This window comes from Pinus tabuliformis, chromosome 2_2 (genome assembly GCF_031772625.1).
Source record: "Pinus tabuliformis cultivar Carrire ecotype Pingquan chromosome 2_2, CPIR1, whole genome shotgun sequence".
Classification (NCBI taxonomy): Eukaryota; Viridiplantae; Streptophyta; class Pinopsida; order Pinales; family Pinaceae; genus Pinus; species Pinus tabuliformis.
The window spans coordinates 504,043,919-504,061,682 of record NC_142300.1 but is presented as its reverse complement, the minus strand read 5'-3'; the positions used below and the strand labels follow the sequence as shown (position 1 = coordinate 504,061,682).

Below are 17,764 nucleotides of genomic sequence, written 5' to 3'. Positions count from 1 at the left end.
GAATCTTGGCAACGGATATCTCGGTTCTTGTTACGATGAAGAAGATAGCGAAATGTGATACTTAGTGTGAATTGCAGAATCCCATGAATCATCAAGTTTTTGAACACAATTTACGCTCGAGGCCTTGGTCGAGGGCATGTTTGTCTGGGCATCGCATCCCATTCAAACGCGATCCCTACAATATGTTAGGAAGCAGCGAAGCTGGTCATCCATGCCCAATGTGGTGCTGTTGGCTGAAATACCTCAAGAGATATTTTGTGGCATGCGTCGATGAGCGGTGATCTTGTCCCCTTGGATTGGTAGTCGATGTTAGCTGATGCGGGCTTTATGTGGCATCGGTCGAACTTTCTTTGATCTCTCTTGTCCTCCCATTGGGTAGGGCATATTTAGTTGCAACTTGCGACCACAGCTCACGTGAGAACACCTACCAAGTTTAAGCATATAATTAAGCGGAGGAAAAGAAACTTACAAGGATTCCCCTAGTAGCAACGAGCGAATCAAGAAGAGCCCAACATGAAAATTAGGTGGCAGCATTGCCTGAATTGCAGTCTGTAAAACTGTCCTCAGTGGTGGACTGGGGCCAAGTCCCTTGGAAGGGGGCGCTTGAGAGGGTGGTAGCCCTGTCGGGCCGGGACCCTGCTGCATCATGAGGCGTTGTCGACAAGTCGGGTTGTTTGGGAATGCAACCCTAATTGGGTGGTGAATTTCGTCCAAGGCTAAATACAGGTGAGAGAGAGATAACGAACAAGTAGGTACCGCGAGGGAAAGATGAAAAGGACTTTGGAAAGAGACTTAAAGAGTGCTTGAAATTGTTGGGAGGGAAACAGATGGAGGCTATCGATTCATCTCGGTCAGATGTGGAATGGCTCAGGCTCATCCGCCATTTGACCTGAGGTGGAAAACAACACGGGCTGTTGCATCGCCACAAGCGCGGGTGGATTACTACCTATTGGTTTTCCATTGCAGTGGTTGAGGAATGAAGCATGAGCCCTTGTGGTGGGTCGTGCGCACCAGCGCGCTCGTGGTGATGGTTGGCAGGGTTTCCATTCAACGCATCTTGAAACACATACCAAGGAGTGTAACATGTGCATGGGTCGACGGGTTTGAAAACTTGTGAGGTGCAAGGAAGCTGACAGGCGAGATCCCCTCTCTAGGGGGGTGCATCGTCAACTGACCTTGAGCTTATGCAAAGTGTTCGAGTGTGAGCACACCTGTTGGGACCTAAAAGATGGTGAAATATGCATGAGCAGGGCAAAGCTAGAGGAAACTTTGGTGGAGGCTCGTAGAGATACTGACGTGAAAATCGTTCATCTGACTTGGGTATAGGGGCGAAAGACTAATTGAACAATCTAGTAGCTGGTTTCCTCCGAAGTTTCCCTCAGCATAGCGGGAGCTCATGTGCGAGTTTTATGGGGTAAAGCAAATGATTAGAGGCATTGGGGGCATAACGTACTCGACCTATTCTCAAACTTTAAATAGGTAAGAGGGTGCAGCTGCTCCATTCAGCCATGTCATGGAATCGAGAGCTCCAAGTGGGCCATTTTTGGTAATTATAACTGGCGATGTGGGATGAACCAAGAGTTGAGTTACGGTGCTGAATTGCATGCTAACCTAGATGCCACAAAGGGTTTTGGTTGATTAAGATAGCAAGATGGTGGTCATGGCAATCAAAATCCGCTGAGGAGTGTGTAACAACTCACCTGCCAAATCAACTAGCCCCGAAAACGGATGGTGCTAAAGTGTACAACCTATACTCGACCATCACAACAATTGCCTGGCTTCAATGAGTAGGAGGAAGTGGGGGTTATTGAGAAACCTCGGGTGTGAGCTTGGGTGGATTAGCCCCCAGTGCAGATCTTGGTGGCAATAGCAAATATTCAAATGATAACTTGGAAAATTGAAGTGGGGAAAGATTCCATGTGAACAACACTTGGACATGGGTTAGTCAATCCTAAGAGATAGGGAAGCCTTGTATCGAGGGTGCACTTTGCACGAGCATTGAAAGGGAATCAGGTGAAAATTCCCAAACCGGGACATGGCGGCAGGCGGCAATGTTAGGAAATCCAAAGACATCGTCAGGGGCCCCTGGTAGAGTTATCTTTTCTTTTTAATAGCTTGGCCACCCTGGAATCTGTTATCACTCAGATTTTTCTTGAAGTTGTTCGGAAGAGGAAAGGGGTTCGAGGTAACCACAAACCAACTTTTAGGTACAGAATCTAGCCAATCTGTACCCAGAGAGGGCTCTCTCTTTAAGTTTTAGCTTTGTTTTGAAAGATATTAGGCTAGTTATGAAAGTTTAGGAGTTTTGATTGTGTTTGGTGGTGAAATTCAATAGCAGAGGGGTAGGACTGAGTAGTTTAGGCCATTGGGCTAATGGAGTCAAAGAAGATGGCTTAACTGGATTTGGTTTCTTAACAAGGGATGGTTTCACAGGGCAAGATAGTAAAATAGGGAACAAATAAAGACTTAAAATAGATGGAATGGACTCAAAATGGGTGAAGGGCAGTTAAGAATCCTTCACCATATTCGAAAGAGGGAACTTGAATGATTACTAATAAGGAGCAATTACGAATTCTTTACTAAATAATCATAGTGAGTAAAATAGAAAATAGGAGCAATTGAGAATTCACTGTTTATGCTAGTTTAGAGGAAAAGATTAAGAATAACAACGATTGAAAACAAATTGCACTCAAGAACTTTCCGAATTATTCCTTTTCGTTTATAATTCAGATATGAAACACAAATGATATAATAGACAAGAAAACTTTAAGACATAAGGTATAGAAAAATTATTGATCCGGTGTCAGACTCAAGAATTCTGTGAAAAGTCCTTTGCATCAATTCTTTATCCAGATAGCCATACAAAATTTTGTCCACCACCACTTTATTCCAAAATAATCAGTATTATAGCAATGTCTAAGAATCCACCCTCAATACTCTAATTGAGGGAGTATTTATACAAAAATTTTACAGAAAAATCTCATAACAGAGTGAGATATATTCTAGGATGACTAAGAATAAGTTACAAGAAAATAGAGATAAATGGTCTTGTAGATAGGAGAAAAGGAAAACTGATGTTGAGCTGTTCCTATTTTTGTGAGTGTGCTGGAGGCAGGCCCTATGATTTGGCTTGCTGTTGTCCTCTTTGGTAACTCTGTGCTAGCTGCCCTATTTTCACTGATACTCTTTACCTGTTCTAATACTCTTCAACTTGTTTGACCTCTGTTTATCCTTTTTACCATTACTTACTACAATAAATAACCAAAATTTACCCAAGGATAATTTTACAAAATGTCTAACATTTCTTCCCACCATTGTTTTTCTAGTATTCTGGTTCTTTGAAGATTTCTCAGGGTCTCATCAGTTTCTGTGTACCTAGAAAAGGTAGGCTAAATTTGAAACAAGTGCTTTATCTCATGCTTGACATAGAATAAATTCTCTAGATTGTCATAGAGAACTCTGCTTGTAGGCAATGCTTTTGCAGCTGATGCACTTGTTGATGGACCTGCCTCGATGTTTGCATATTGATCCAATTTATCCACATAGTCTATATGACTCATTAGTTTATCATGAATAACTAAAGGACTGGGCAACCCTTTGCTCTACAAAATATCAAATCTCTTCATGAAGGCATTGATCTCTTCCTGCATGTCATGGCACCTTCTCTCTAAATTTTGCATTAGAGTCCTTTTAGTAAAAACCCTTTTGACTTCCAAAATCGTTCTTGTTCTATCTTGAATGCCTAGCTCTTGAAGCCGGTACTTATTCTTGGTATTCAAAAATTGTATGAGCCTGTTGGCTTCCTCTAGCATATTCCCTAACTCTACCCTTACCTTTTGAACTTCTTCTTGAGCTAGCTTTACTAAATCAATTTGCTCATAAATTATTTGGATTGATGGCCAAACATCATTTATTGACTGAGTGATGTTGGCCCAAACAATTTTCTTAATTTCAGTCAAAGGTTTCTCAAATGTGAGATCCTTTTCTAATGTTTTCATTCTATTTTCTAAACCTTTAATCTCTCTTGTCTTTTCTGCAACATTTATCTTTGAGAGATCATACCTCTGTTCCAAGTTGGCATATTGTTCTTGTACCTTTTTTAGCTCTAAAACTTGTAGTTTCATGTCCTCCATTGATTTTATTAGTTCCTCTGTGCTCAAATTGGTAGTACTATCCTTTGCTTCTCCTATTGTTCCTGTTGTTGTACCTGTGACCACCTCTGCTATGGATGCTGGAATGTTTGGTGCCAGAGCTGCTCTAAGGGTTGAAGGGACTGTTGTTGAGACTACTGGTATCACATTGGGAGGCTAAGAGGTCGACTCTCCCTGCTTGTCCTTTAATGATTTTTCAAGTTCTTGCTCAATCTCATTCAATCGTTCATTTAGTTTTAAGAGAAAATCCATCAGCTCTTCCTCATAATTTTGCTTTATGATCTCAACAGTCTGTGGATGCCTTGAAGGTGCCAGCTTTAGTTGCTTCCTTAGGGCAGCAATATCTTCATCTTTCTTTTTGATTAAGACTTCTGTAGCCTTTACATCTTTGGGATCATGACCCAATCCAATAATTATTTCTTCTAAAGACTTTATTCTGTTATCTTTGGCCTGGGAGGAAGCCTTCTCCAAATGTAGTTGAACAGTTGTGTTATCCAAAGAATTTTCAATGAATTCATTGTAGGAGTAAGGGGTTTCAAAGGAACTATGGAAGACTACAGACTAGAAGATTATAGACCTTGGATTTCCTTTGGTGTCAAGTTTCATGACAGGAAAGGGGAAATTTTCTGACTCATAATAAAGCATAAGATGATATATGAAAGTGGTGTATTTGAAAACTCCTTCATTGTCCAGTCTTAAGAACTAGTCATGAAACTTATTAGCAATATAGGAGGCATAGTCATACTTAACAGCAGGGGGCTGTCCAAGAGTGAAAATTGACAACAACACTAGGGTTATCTCTTCAATGAACTCACTAGTGTTGAATCCCATAATCAAAGATATCATATTAATTATGAGTTGGCCCATATCTATGAAGAAAGTTTGCATGTAAGGACGTCAGCCATCAGGCTGATGCTTTGGTGACATAAAAGTCTGACAGATGCATTTCAGTTTTGACTGAGATAATTGAGTGGATTTCTCAAGCAAATATCCCATGGAAATGGGGGTGAGAGCTTGACTAGAGTGGAATTGCAAATTTTTGTTGATGGATTGAGAAGTTATTGGAAAGAGGACTGTTTGGCTTGGAGACATAACTTCTCTGAGGTTACAGTCATAATTGGCCTGGCATTGGTGGATTATATTAGGAAAAACATGGACTGAGGGGAGAAAATACTTGGGAAGGTTGGATTCCCACAGTCCTAGGATGTCAGAGCCATTCAGATAGTTATCCCTACTTTGACAAAAGACCTTAAGGTGGTTTTTATCAGTGGATAAGTCTTTTATCTGAAAGTCTTCATCTGCAAGAGGCAGATAGTATAAATCTTTATGAGGGGCATTCATGGGTGCAATAGAGAAAGCCACTGGGGTTTCCATTTCTGGTTCTTGTGGATTCAGAAAGGAATTTGGGTTTTCAGTGAAAAATGGGCAAATTCACAAGCCTGGGGACTTATATGGTGAAACAAAGACTAAATTTGCAAAATTTTGGTCTTTTATGTGGAATTGCAGTGTAAAACGTGAATTTGTAGGGTTTCAACGGAAATTGGATAAATACCTGTGTTTGGGGAGTGAACAGTGCAAAAACAGGTACAGGTAGTAGCTTGACAGGTTCTGGGCTGGGTCAGCTACAAATTTCTTAGCAAGGTGGTGGTTGGAAATCTTCGCTAGTTGACCTCGATGTTCTTTGCATGGGAACACTGGTATATGGTAAAAACAATGAAAATGACATTCATTTGTTTTATTAACAAAGTCAAGGTTGGTGGGGGTTTTTTGGTTTTCGGGCAGATGACATGCGCCGGGAATGAATTGACGTTTTGTCATATATGGAATAGTGGTAAGTGGTTTCATCGCACCGCTTTTGAGGATGGGTAGTATTTAGTCAGGAGCCAGCGATTCCATAGATCGCTTAACGTGTGGTGGAGGTACGGGGAGAAAACCGCTTAGTGATCACATGCTAATGCATGGTCACTAAGGGGTGTGCGATATTCATTGAGGCTGTCAGATCTGGAGGACCTGATCAGACGATTGACAGGAGGTGCGATACGGCGTGGTTTAAAGGGAGGCGGGCCCAATATAAATTAAAGATTTTAATCATATCGGGGGTAATGCGATTGGTTGGGAGAGTTATTAATTAGTCCGAATGACTTAATTAATCCTCATTAAATGGTGGTGGGGTCAGGTTCTTCATTAACTACAGGTTAGTTAATTAATCCCAGTTTAAAAAATATTTATGGTTATATTTAACCATCACGGCGGGATATATAATAATTTGGGGTTTTATCATATTTATAATAATACGGGAGTGGGTAGCTTTATATGGGGGAATTATATAATATAAGCTAAAAGTTAATATGATCAAATGAATGAAAAAGCGCTAAGTGTAATGTTTTCCGAATATATATTTCATCATATAACATATTGACTTAGGCTAAAGTGTATAAAAGGGTTTTTATGAAGATTTATTTCAATTTTCCTAAGCAAAATGGGATTTTACTTAGGAAAAGACTTTTATGGAGGTAAATGAATGACCTATGGATGGTTTTAAGTACTTAGGCTTTTAAATTATTGGGCCGAGGGTCCGGCCCCTCCAGAAGTTAGAGAAATGCTCTGAGCCTCTCTAATTTTCAAATGCCTTAGTACTTAGGGGGAATTAGTGAAAATTTAGGGAAAGATGAGAAGAGAAGTTAATTATTTGACCTTGCCTTGCTTGAAATGCTTCCAGTGTAATGTCTGTCTTGCACTTGTGATGAAAGTGAAAATTTAACACATTTAGAATCATTATCCATCACATGTAATTTTGCAACATCATCTACCTACCCTACCTACTTTAACCTAACATTTTTTCTTCTTTATTTGGGTGCACTTAGACTGGCAAACCCTTATCAAGCTTTTCTTTTCTTTTACATGGAGATATCTATCTAAGTCTAGCCTTATTACATCCAAGGGCTCAGATTAAACTGTTGAGCTCCTTTTATTCACTCTACCTATCTACTTATCTGCCAAGATTAAATAGTTTGGTCAGATTTTATTCTCTATCTCTAAAACATAAAATTGAAAATATGAACTAGTCAAGTTTACGTTGTTTGACTGTTCATCAATTGTGGCATAAGTTACAAGTTGCACACAATTTGTTTATTACATAAGAGTAAAAAGTAGTGGCATTTAGACTTGCACACTTCCCTTGGTCTTTCTTTTGGTGGGGTTCATTTTCTTTCACTTTTTTGACCATCTTATTCTTTTCACCCTTTGATGTTTCTCTTAGAGTATACCCTCTTTACATTTTTTAATTTTTTTTTAATTTTTTTGAAAATATGGAAAACCTTTGCAACAAGGAAAGGTATGAACATATTCATATCTCATCAAGCCAAACATGAAATATGACACCATTTGGTATAGGAGCATAACAGAATCGGTTCACCCAAGATAGGGTCCAGCAGCTGGAAGAGCACCACATGTCTTGAGGTGTCTGCTACGCCCTGGGCGGCCCTTGGAAATATGGAGGACCCAGTACCGTTCATGCCCAGTCGTACTCATAACCACATCAAGTCTCCAAGATGAACAACCTCTCGTCAATAGAACAATGTAGGTAAGGGAAGTCGGCAAAAAAGATCCATAACTTTGGGAAAAGGATTGGCTCTAAGGGCGAGGCCTAGGGGTCTACACCCTCAACTCGTGTGCTATCGGTAGTCTACCCGAGATGCTCTCGCGGTGAGGGCAGGCAGTCACGTGCAGATTGGGCTACGAGTGTAGAATGCCAAATATTGGGGGCTTTTCCCTAGGCACCAAACAGTCGGCTCAGAACTGGTATGGAGAAGGGAAATCTGACTTTTTAATTAAAACAAAGCATTGCGATGGTCCCTGCGAATGCTGACACAATGTGATTTCTGCTCAGTGCTCTAAATGTCAAAGTCAAGAAATTCAACCAAGCGCGGGTAAAGGGCAGGAGTAACTATGACTCTCTTAAGGTAGCCAAATGCCTCATCATCTAATTAGTGATTCTCATGAATGGATTAATGATATTCCCACTATCCCTATCTACTGTCTAGCAAAACCACAGCCAAGGGAATGGGCTTGGCAAAATCAGTGGGGAAAGAAGACCCTGTTGAGCTTGACTCTAGTCCAACTTTGTGAAATGACTTGAGAGGTGTAGAATAAGTGGGAACCATTTTCGGCGCAAGTCAGATACCACTAATTTTAATGTTATCTTACTCATTCCGTGGGGCGGAGATGGGGCACTGCCCCTATTTTGTTTCCCTTAAGGCATGTTTCGGTGGGTCAATACGGGTGGAAGACATTATCAGGTGGGGAGTTTGGCTAGGGCAGCACATTTGTTAAAAGGTAACTCAGGTGTCCTAAGATGAGCTCGACGAGAACATAAATCTCGTGTCGAACAAAAGGGTAAAAGCTCATTTGATTTCGATTTTCAGTACAAATACAAACCGTGAAAGCATGGCCTATCAATCCTTTAGATTTTCGGAGTTTAAAGCTAGAGGTGTTAGAAAAGCTACCACAGGGATAATTGGCTTGTGGCAGCCAAGCGTTCATAGCGACATTGCATTTTGATCCTTCGATGTCATCTCTTCCTATCATTGTGAAGCAGAATTCACCAAGTGTTGGATTGTTCACCCACCAATAGGGAATGTGAGATGAGTTTAGATCATTGTGAGATAGTTTAGTTTTACCCTACCGATGAACCACACAGCAATAGTAATTAAACTTAGTACGAGAGGAACCATTGATTCACACAAATGGTCATCACTCTTGGTTGAAAATCCAGTTGCGCAAAGCTATCGTATGTTGGATTCTGACTGAATGCCTCTAAGTCAAAATCCATGCTAGAAGTGGTGCATGTCACTCTTCGACTGTATCTCAACCCACAATATTGTTTTATTTCAGTTTACTTTCCTTTACTTTGTTAATAAAAGGTTAATTACAATTATAGAAATAAGATAATATTAGAGAGATAAGAAAATATCTTTTAGTGAGTTTATAAGAGGAAAAAGATGTTGATGAATTTGTTTTTTAATGAACCAATTAGGTTAAACAACTAAAACTATGCAAATTGTAACTCCAATTTAAGATATGTACTTTGATGGAAATGTATAATGTTTGTCCCAACCAAATTAGTAGTTCCAAAAACTTTAATTCAACATTGAGAAAGATGAGGGACTATAGAAAATGTGTTCTTGAGAATGTCCATGAAGAACAAATGCATCATCCAAGAATTAGTGAATGTAAAACATTCAACCAAAATTAGGAGACACTTAAAAAGGTTTTAATAAAATGACAAATACAAATTGAGTGTTGTTTTTAAAAGATAAAATTTACTGAATTAAAAGAGAGGAAAGTAGAAATATTAGTAATTTTCATTCTAGAATAAAAGAGCTTAAATATTAAGTTGGCAAAACTTGTCGATATTAGCAATACAAATTGAGCGTTGTTTTTAAAAAATAAAATTTTCCTGATTAAAGTGGAGGAAAGTAAAAATATTAGTAATTTTCATTTTAGAACAAATCAACATAAATATTGGTGAAACTTGTTGATATTAGCAAAAATATTTCAAGTGCCATACATTGAATAAAATTTTGGATGAATATTAAATGTTTATCATGGGCTTTAGAGCTGGGAAGAAAAGATAAAAAATAAAATTTTCCTGATTAAAGTGGAGGAAAGTAAAAATATTAGTAATTTTCATTTTAGAACAAAACAACATAAATATTGGTGAAACTTGTTGATATTAGCAAAAATATTTCAAGTGCCATACATTGAATAAAATTTTGGATGAATATTAAATGTTTATCATGGGCTTTAGAGCTTGGAAGAAAAGAAAACACCTATATTTGATGAATTTCCTCGTATTAATAATGAAAGAATTATATCTACCAATCCTAGAGTCTATATTTCATGTTGGTAGCCAAAGGGAAACATCTAAACAAAATATCTAATATCTCTAATAATATGATAAATTACAATAACTTATATATATATCTATATATATATATATATCTATATATATATATATATATATATACTAACTAGGATATAATTTTCTTAATATATATATTTATTCTTATATATTATATATCGGTCAGGTCGTTTGCCATGTAAACTCATTTGGGTGGGTCGTTTCAGGGTGTCCATGTAAACTCGTTTGGTCTGGTCGTTCAGTGTGAACGCATGCCTGAGCACACGAGCCCATATAAAAAATGCAAAGTTATGACTTGGGGTGGGCTTTGTGCATGTTCGTGCAGCTCGTTTGCCTCACTCTCCCTTGTGCCTTCATTTCGGTCGTGCGTGGGTGCCCATGTAAACTCGTTTCGGTGGATTGTTTGAGGGCATCCATGTAAACTCATTCAGACAGGTCATTTGAGGGTGCCCATGTAAACTCTTCTGGATAGGTGGTTTGAGGGCGTTCGTGTAAACTCGTTCGGAAAGGTCGTTTGAGGGCGCCTGTGTAAACTCATTCAGGTGGGTCATTTGCCAAGTAAACTCATTCAGACAGGTTGTTTGCCATGTGAACTCGTTCAGGTGGGTCATTTGAGGCCACCCATGTAAACTCGTTCGGGCGGGTTTTTTGCCATGTAAACTCATTCGGGTGGGTTGTTTGAAGGCGGCCGTGTAAACTCGTTGGGGTGGGTCATTTGAGGGCACCCATGTAAACTTGTTTGGTCAGGTCATTCAGTGTGAGGGCACACCCAGGCACATGGGCCCGTATAAAAAATGCTAAGTTGTGACCCAGGGTGGGCTTTGTGCACGTTCGAGTAGCTCGTTTTCTCAGCTCTCCCTTATGCCTTTAGTTTGGTTATGTGTGGGTGCCCATGTAAACTCATTTGGGCGGGTCATTTGAGGGCGTGTGGGTAAATTCATTCGGGCAGGTCGTTTGAGGGCGTTCATGTAAACTCACTCGGGCAGGCCATTTTCCATGTAAACTCATTTGGGTGGGTCATTTGAGGGCACTCGTGTAAACTCTCTCGGGCGGGTAGTTTGAGGGTGCTCGTGTAAACTCATTCAGGTGGGTCGTTTGCCATGTAAACTCGTTCTGGCGAGTCTTTTGAGGGTGCCCGTGAAAACTCGTTCGGTTGGGTCATTCAGTGTGAGGGTGTGCCTAGGCATATGAGCTCGTATACAAAATGCTAAGCTATGACCCAAGATGGGCTTTGTGCACGTTTGTGCAGCTCATTTGCCCAGCTCTCCCTTATGCCTTCATTTCGGTTGTGTGTGGGCACCCATGTAAACTTGTTTAGGCGAGTCATTTTAGGCTGTCCGTGTAAACTCGTTCGGGTGGGTCGTTTGAGGGCTCCCGTGTAAACTCATTCGGGAGGGTCATTTGAGGGCATTCGTGTAAACTCATTCGGGTGGGTCATTTGAGCGCACCCATGTAAACTCGTTCAGGCAGGTCGTTTGAGGGTGCCCGTGTAAACTTGTTTAGGCTGGTTGTTTGCCATGTAAACTCATTCGGGCGAGTCGTTTGAGGGTGCCCATGTAAACTCGTTCGGTCAGGTCTTTGAGTGTGAGGGCATGCCCAGGCACACAAGCCCATATAAAAAATGCTAAGTTGTGACCCAGGATGGGCTTTGTGCATGTTCGTGCAACTCGTTTGCCCGACTCTCCCTTATGCCTTCATTTCGGTGATGTGTGGGCACCGATGTAAACTCGTTCGAGCGGGTGGTTTGAGGGCGTCCGTGTAAAGTCATTCAGGCAAGTCATTTGATAGTGCTCATGTAAACTCGTTTGGGCGGGTCATTTGAGGGCGTTCGTATAAACTCGTTTGGGCGGGTCGTTTAAGAGTGCCCATGTAAACTTGTTCGGGTGGGTCATTTGAGGGCATTCGTGTAAACTCGTTCGGGCAGGTCGTTTGAGGGCACCCATGTAAACTCGTTTGGTTGGGTCATTCAGTGTGAGGGAACATGCGCCTTTCCATGTGGACATTGTAGTTTGCATGTGTCCTCTGATATCGCTTCGTGACCTTTGACGCCCTATTCTCCAATCTACCATTCACATCCCCTTTGCATATTTTCCCTTTATCGTATTTTCTTTTAGCAGAGTTTGATAAACTGACACGCTATCTTGAATTTTTATTAGATATTTTTCCTTAAATTTTTCGAATTCTAATTAAAAAGACATTTTTCCTTAAATTTTTGGAATTCTAATTAAAAAAAATAAACTTCTCAGCCAAAAGTGGTATGGGGTTGTCTACATAAATTTGTTTAGAAAGTTTTCTTCATAGTTACCAAGTTTAAATTTGAATTTTGATTTGGTATAGTATTATAAAATTTTAAATAAATAATTTCAATTAGAAAAAAATTCAATAATATAACTGATGTGTTTGTTAGTTTTTTTCTTTATTTATTTTAAATGCTAAATAAATTTTAGTAACTCTCAATAATATAACAATCTTACAAGTAAAATTCATCTAAAATTTTTTTACTATTCATCTTTTTCCTCTAAAATTTCCCTTTTTCAAAACATAGATATAATATCTTTTTTAATTTAGAGATTTATTTATGTAATAAATGCACAATTATAAAACATATATTTAACAATGATTTATCTATAATTTTCACTATTATCTATAATATTTCTATAAATAAAAAACAATTACCAACGAAACAATCAATCACTTTCAAGCATGGTTTCCTTTTCTAGTTTCTAAGTTTTCAGGACTTGAAAAGCATAATTTGTCTATTTTCAGTTTTACCTTCTATGTTTCTTACCTCCGGTTATCTTTCTTTCTATATGCCATCCTTTATCTATTTTTGTTCGGAAGGTTGACTAATCTGAGCTATAAAATTTCCATAATAACCTCCGGTTATCTTTCTTTCTATATGCCATCCTTTATCTATTTTTGTTCGGAAGGTTGACTAATCTGAGCAATAAAATTTCCATTAATATAATCTATTTGATTAACTTATTAATCTCTTGTTAAGAACGGAAGGTTGACTAATCTGAGCTATAAAATTTCTATTAATATAATCTATTTGATTAACTTATTAATCTCTTGTTAAGAAGGCCTCCTATGCTAGGGAATTAATAATAATGATGGAGAATAGTTTTTTTTATGGTGGAAATTGATTCAACACCATCAAGAACCCACGGGCACCCAAAATCTTGAAGTTTGACAGATGTAACCTAGATTTTCAAAAATTTCTGCTAGATTTTGATATAATCTTGCAGAAATTTCCATTATTAAATTGTTTAGAGATTTTCTTTGGGATCTATTGATTTTTATGAACAAAGTGTTGAAGAAAGTCTTATCACTATACAAATAAAATAGGAGATGAACAGAAATCCATTCTCAAATAATTAATAGAAATAAGACATCAAGTCAAAAGTAAAATAATAATTAAAATATTAAAAAAAAATTAAAAAAAAATAATAGTATTAATTATAGTATTAGTATTAAAAGAAAAGAACATAATTAATTGGGGAATTAATATTAAAAATCACTATACAAATTTAGAAAAAAGAGTGGGAATCCATTTTAGACTAATTTTTTTTTAGTAATCATGGAACTGGATTGACACTAGAAAATTAGCAAACTAGGATATATATTATAATTTATTAATATATATATTATAGGATATATAGAGTAAATATATATTAGGTTATATCTATATTATATATAGATCTTAATATCTATAAATATATTATATTATTATTATATTTATTATTATATATTATTATATATATCTTATAGGAGTTGTCTATAATGCGACTTTTTGGAGATTCCGGTGACGGAATCCGGCGGAAGAAATTGAGGTTAAATCTTGATTTGTTGCAGTTAAAATGGGTTTTTAACTGCATATTTGGATTCAGCACCCTGAAAAACCCCTGGGACGCTTTCATTGTGCAGAAACTAGCTATCAAACTTGCGATTCCAATAAATTCTTGCCGGATTTCCACCGGAAAAACCCACCGAAAAACTTTCAAAAAGTCGCGTTATAGACAACTGCTATCTTATATTATTATATCCTAAGTTATTTATTTTATAATATTATTTACTAAAGTATTCTATAGTAATAAAATAGTCATCAAATCGGCCTGGAGTATGCCGTAAAACTGCTTCTGCTTGGCTAAGAGCTCGTCTTCCTCGGACGTAAGGAAACAGGTTAACGGCCCAAGACCCAGAGGCATCTGGCAGGAGTGAGAGCCTGCTCCCGATTACGGACCACCAGTAGGGTTATGCCAGGTGGCGTGGTTTTCCTATTTAACAGTGATGAGTCAAACCCAGCATTCGCGGATAGCAGCCAGAGATGGCTGTCCTCACTGTTGGTTTGACACCTGAGTTGATAGGTTTTACCACGTTCGGAAAAAAAAAAAAAAAATAGTCATCAAAGTATTCAGGTTCTTGTTTTATAGGACAAATAAAACGAATTAAAGAGCGAAAATAGGTACGTTGTCAATTATGATTTAAATTTCATGACGTGCCATCACCTAATCTCCCTTGGTGAGTTATGGTTTAAATTTCATGACGTGTCATGACCTAATCTCCCATAGTGAGATATAAAATATGAATCATCATTACCTAATCTCCCTTGGTAACTTATAAAATATGAATCGCCCAGATCTATAAATTGTCTTCAGGAAATCTCTGTGCGCTGATTTGATACGATTTCATCCAAAATCGACACTAATATTCGTTATTATCAGTATATTTCCACAGTGGTTTCTTTTTTATTATTTTAAACTAATATTATTCGTTATTATTAATATATTTCCACAATGATTTCTTTTTTATTATTTTAAACTAATATTATTTATTATTATTAATATGTGCACCTATGTATGATAAAGTGCTTATTAATATAAATGGGAATCGACCTGACCCGTGTCTTCACGTCACCATTACTCCAAGCACTTTCGATGGCTTAGATTTGTAACTGCGATCCAAGGATATTTTCCCAGGTTTACTAAGGGACATAAAACCATATTTTCTAAGTCCTTAAGAGTATTCTATAATTTATTTAAACAATTTTTAGATTTTTTTCAAATACTTTAATTGTATAATGAATGAACATTGGTGGAGTCGAGTGGGGGTGCCAGCCAACATCATTGACTCCCAAGTCTCATAAAGAGGGAGTGGGGTGGCATACCGCCATGCAATATTCATGCCACATCCTAAAGACTTTTGCCGTTATATTCATGCTTTATACAGCTATAGAGAATCTGAACATCTGTCTATGTAACCGGTGACAGAATATGAGGGAGGTTGGCCAGAAAAGCCATGTGCGCAAGAACAGAGAATCTGCAATCGGGGTTAGGGTTGCCAGTGGTATCTCCCTTTCCACACGTCTGATATTTTATTTTCGTACTAACTTCACATTAAATGCGCAGAGAACACTGGCGGTCTTTTGCAATCGGTCCGATCTCTATATATTGTAACAACATATTATACAGGGTTGTGTAACCAGAAATGGATGCTTGGCTGGCAATGGTGATCTGTATACCCATCAGCATTATCTGTTGCGTGATCTTTTGGAAGCAGAAATGCCAGAGGATGCCGAGCCTAAGAGGCAAACACATTGTGATAACAGGAGGATCAAGGGGCATCGGCCTTGCTATTGCAATGGAGGTTCTTGAAGAGGGAGGATACGTGACCCTCATCTCTAACAGTTCTTCTCAAATAGATGACGCCATTTCAGACATTGCTCAACAGGGAAAATATTCTCTGGATGAAGTTTGCACAATGGTAGGGTTCTTTACATTAATATCTGTATAGCTTTCTCGTTTAAAAGCTTCTTGATCATATTCTTTCTGGATAAAGTTTGCACAAAGGTAGCGTTCTTTACATAAATTTATGTATAGCTTTTTCGTTTAAAAGCCTCTGGATCACATTCTTTCTGGATAAAGTTTGCACAAAGGTAGTGTTCTTTACATAAATTTCTCTACAGCTTTTAACGACCTCTTGATCATATTCTTTCTATATATATATATATATATATCTGGTCTAAGGGAATTTAATCATGAAATTATGTGGAATTATCTGAGCTTTATGGTGAAGGTTGCAGATGTGGGGGACTATGAATCCATTTCAACAGCTATAAAGGAGTGTTACGAGTGGCGACCTTTTGACGTTGTTATCTGCAACGCAGGAATAGCTAGAATAGGCTACATGGATGAAATCAACATTACAGATGTGGATCTCGTCATCCGCACTAATATCAGCGGGGTAGTCTACACCGTTCATTCTTCGTTGCCATTGATGAAACAGCGGAGCAGCAAGTCAAATCCGGCATCCATTGTTCTCATGGGATCGCTGGCTTCTATGGTAGGAAATCTTTAATTTTATCGAAAATCTTTTTACTTTAATTTAAGAAATGGATGTGAATCCCAATTTCATAATGCTTAGATTGCTCCCTAAGGGATTTATAGTCTAAATTCCTTTAAAGTTTGATCGAATAATCAAGAAACAGATCTGAATCGAAATTTCATACTAGTTAGATTGCTTTTTAAGGGATTTACAGTGTAAAGTCTTTAAAGATTTTTGAAATAACCTTTTCCGAAGGAAATTTTCCCCAAATTTAATCTGAATGGATGATGCCGAAATCAGCCGAAGTACCTTGCAAAGCTAACAAGTTCAGTTATACATGTGGCATGATATAAAAATGCAGCATCCATGCTATGGTTTTGGCATATACACAGCCACTAAACATGCCCTTAAAGGACTGGCCGAGTGCCTAAGGTTTGAGCTGTTGCCTTTCAACATTCGAGTGACTCTTTGCTGTCCAGGCTTTGCAAAGACACCTCTCGTATCAGAATGTCAATCGATTATTATTGAAAGGACGCCTCTCCTTCCAGAAGGTCCATCGATTCTCTGTGCAATTCATGCTATTTTATTTTCTTGCTTCTTTATGTGCCCGGATTAGGCGGGCTTCTGTTCTTTGTTGCGAAATATTAAAGAAACCGAATATATTTTCCACAGCTCAGAGGAGAAACTGGCAGAATCTTGAAAGCATCCCCGCGATCATGAAAGTGATGGACTTTTACAATCCGGACAAACTGGAAGATCCGAAGGACATTGCAAGAGCCACCGTCCAAGGGATCAAGAAGGGCTCGTTTCTGGTAGTAACAAGTCCCGGTGGACTTTTAGTGACCACATTTTCCCGTGGCCTGTTTCCAGCAGAATCAATCTGGACTACAATAATAGAGATCATTATCTTCGCTTCATTGAAATTGACGATGGTCACATATTTATTCAAGGCGTTTGTCTGTAAAACTATTCGTCAACAACGATGCAGGACCACCCCATAACGGGGTTTGACAAGTTAGGCAGAAGCAACAGAGCCATTCAGCTATGGCGATATAGATATTCCAAGTTGTTCATAGAACTTCTGAGCTTTTTGAATCTATGTATTTGTTTCCATCAGGAGGTTAAGAAACACCCTGCAGCGGAACCTACCTTAAGCCTTAAATGTCACATGGGATGTGTACACTTTGGTATTTCACACTTTTCTATACGGTTGTTGGTCATTGCTGCTGTTCTCCAGGGTGGTAGTCAGGGGTTAAATTTGACGGGTCCCCCTGCCCATCACGAAATTTTTTCCTGACGACTTTATTTTTAAATCGCCCTTCAGATGACTTTTGATATTTATTTCTGCGTTGCATAATATTTTTTA

General features: G+C 38.3%; 1 protein-coding gene, 1 non-coding gene and 2 pseudogenes across 2 annotated transcripts; all 4 read left to right on the top strand.

The window, feature by feature from the left end:
- On the top strand, window positions 1-154 carry LOC149193569 (5.8S ribosomal RNA). The gene has a single exon (XR_016255317.1). It is a non-coding gene; the product is annotated as a 5.8S ribosomal RNA (ribosomal RNA).
- Window positions 155-400: 246 nt separating this feature from the next.
- Window positions 401-2,271, top strand: LOC149193568 (25S ribosomal RNA; annotated as a pseudogene).
- Window positions 2,272-7,719: 5,448 nt separating this feature from the next.
- On the top strand, window positions 7,720-9,126 carry LOC149193567 (25S ribosomal RNA; annotated as a pseudogene).
- Window positions 9,127-15,347: 6,221 nt separating this feature from the next.
- LOC149193566 (3-dehydrosphinganine reductase TSC10A-like) lies at window positions 15,348-17,497 on the top strand. The gene is made up of 5 exons (XM_089407359.1): window positions 15,348-15,494; window positions 15,634-15,837; window positions 16,150-16,416; window positions 16,760-16,949; window positions 17,071-17,497. Exons 1-5 carry the CDS (start codon window positions 15,348-15,350, stop codon window positions 17,397-17,399), a joined length of 1,137 nt encoding a protein of 378 aa, XP_089263485.1. The 3' UTR covers window positions 17,400-17,497.
- The last annotated feature ends 267 nt before the right edge of the window (window positions 17,498-17,764 follow it).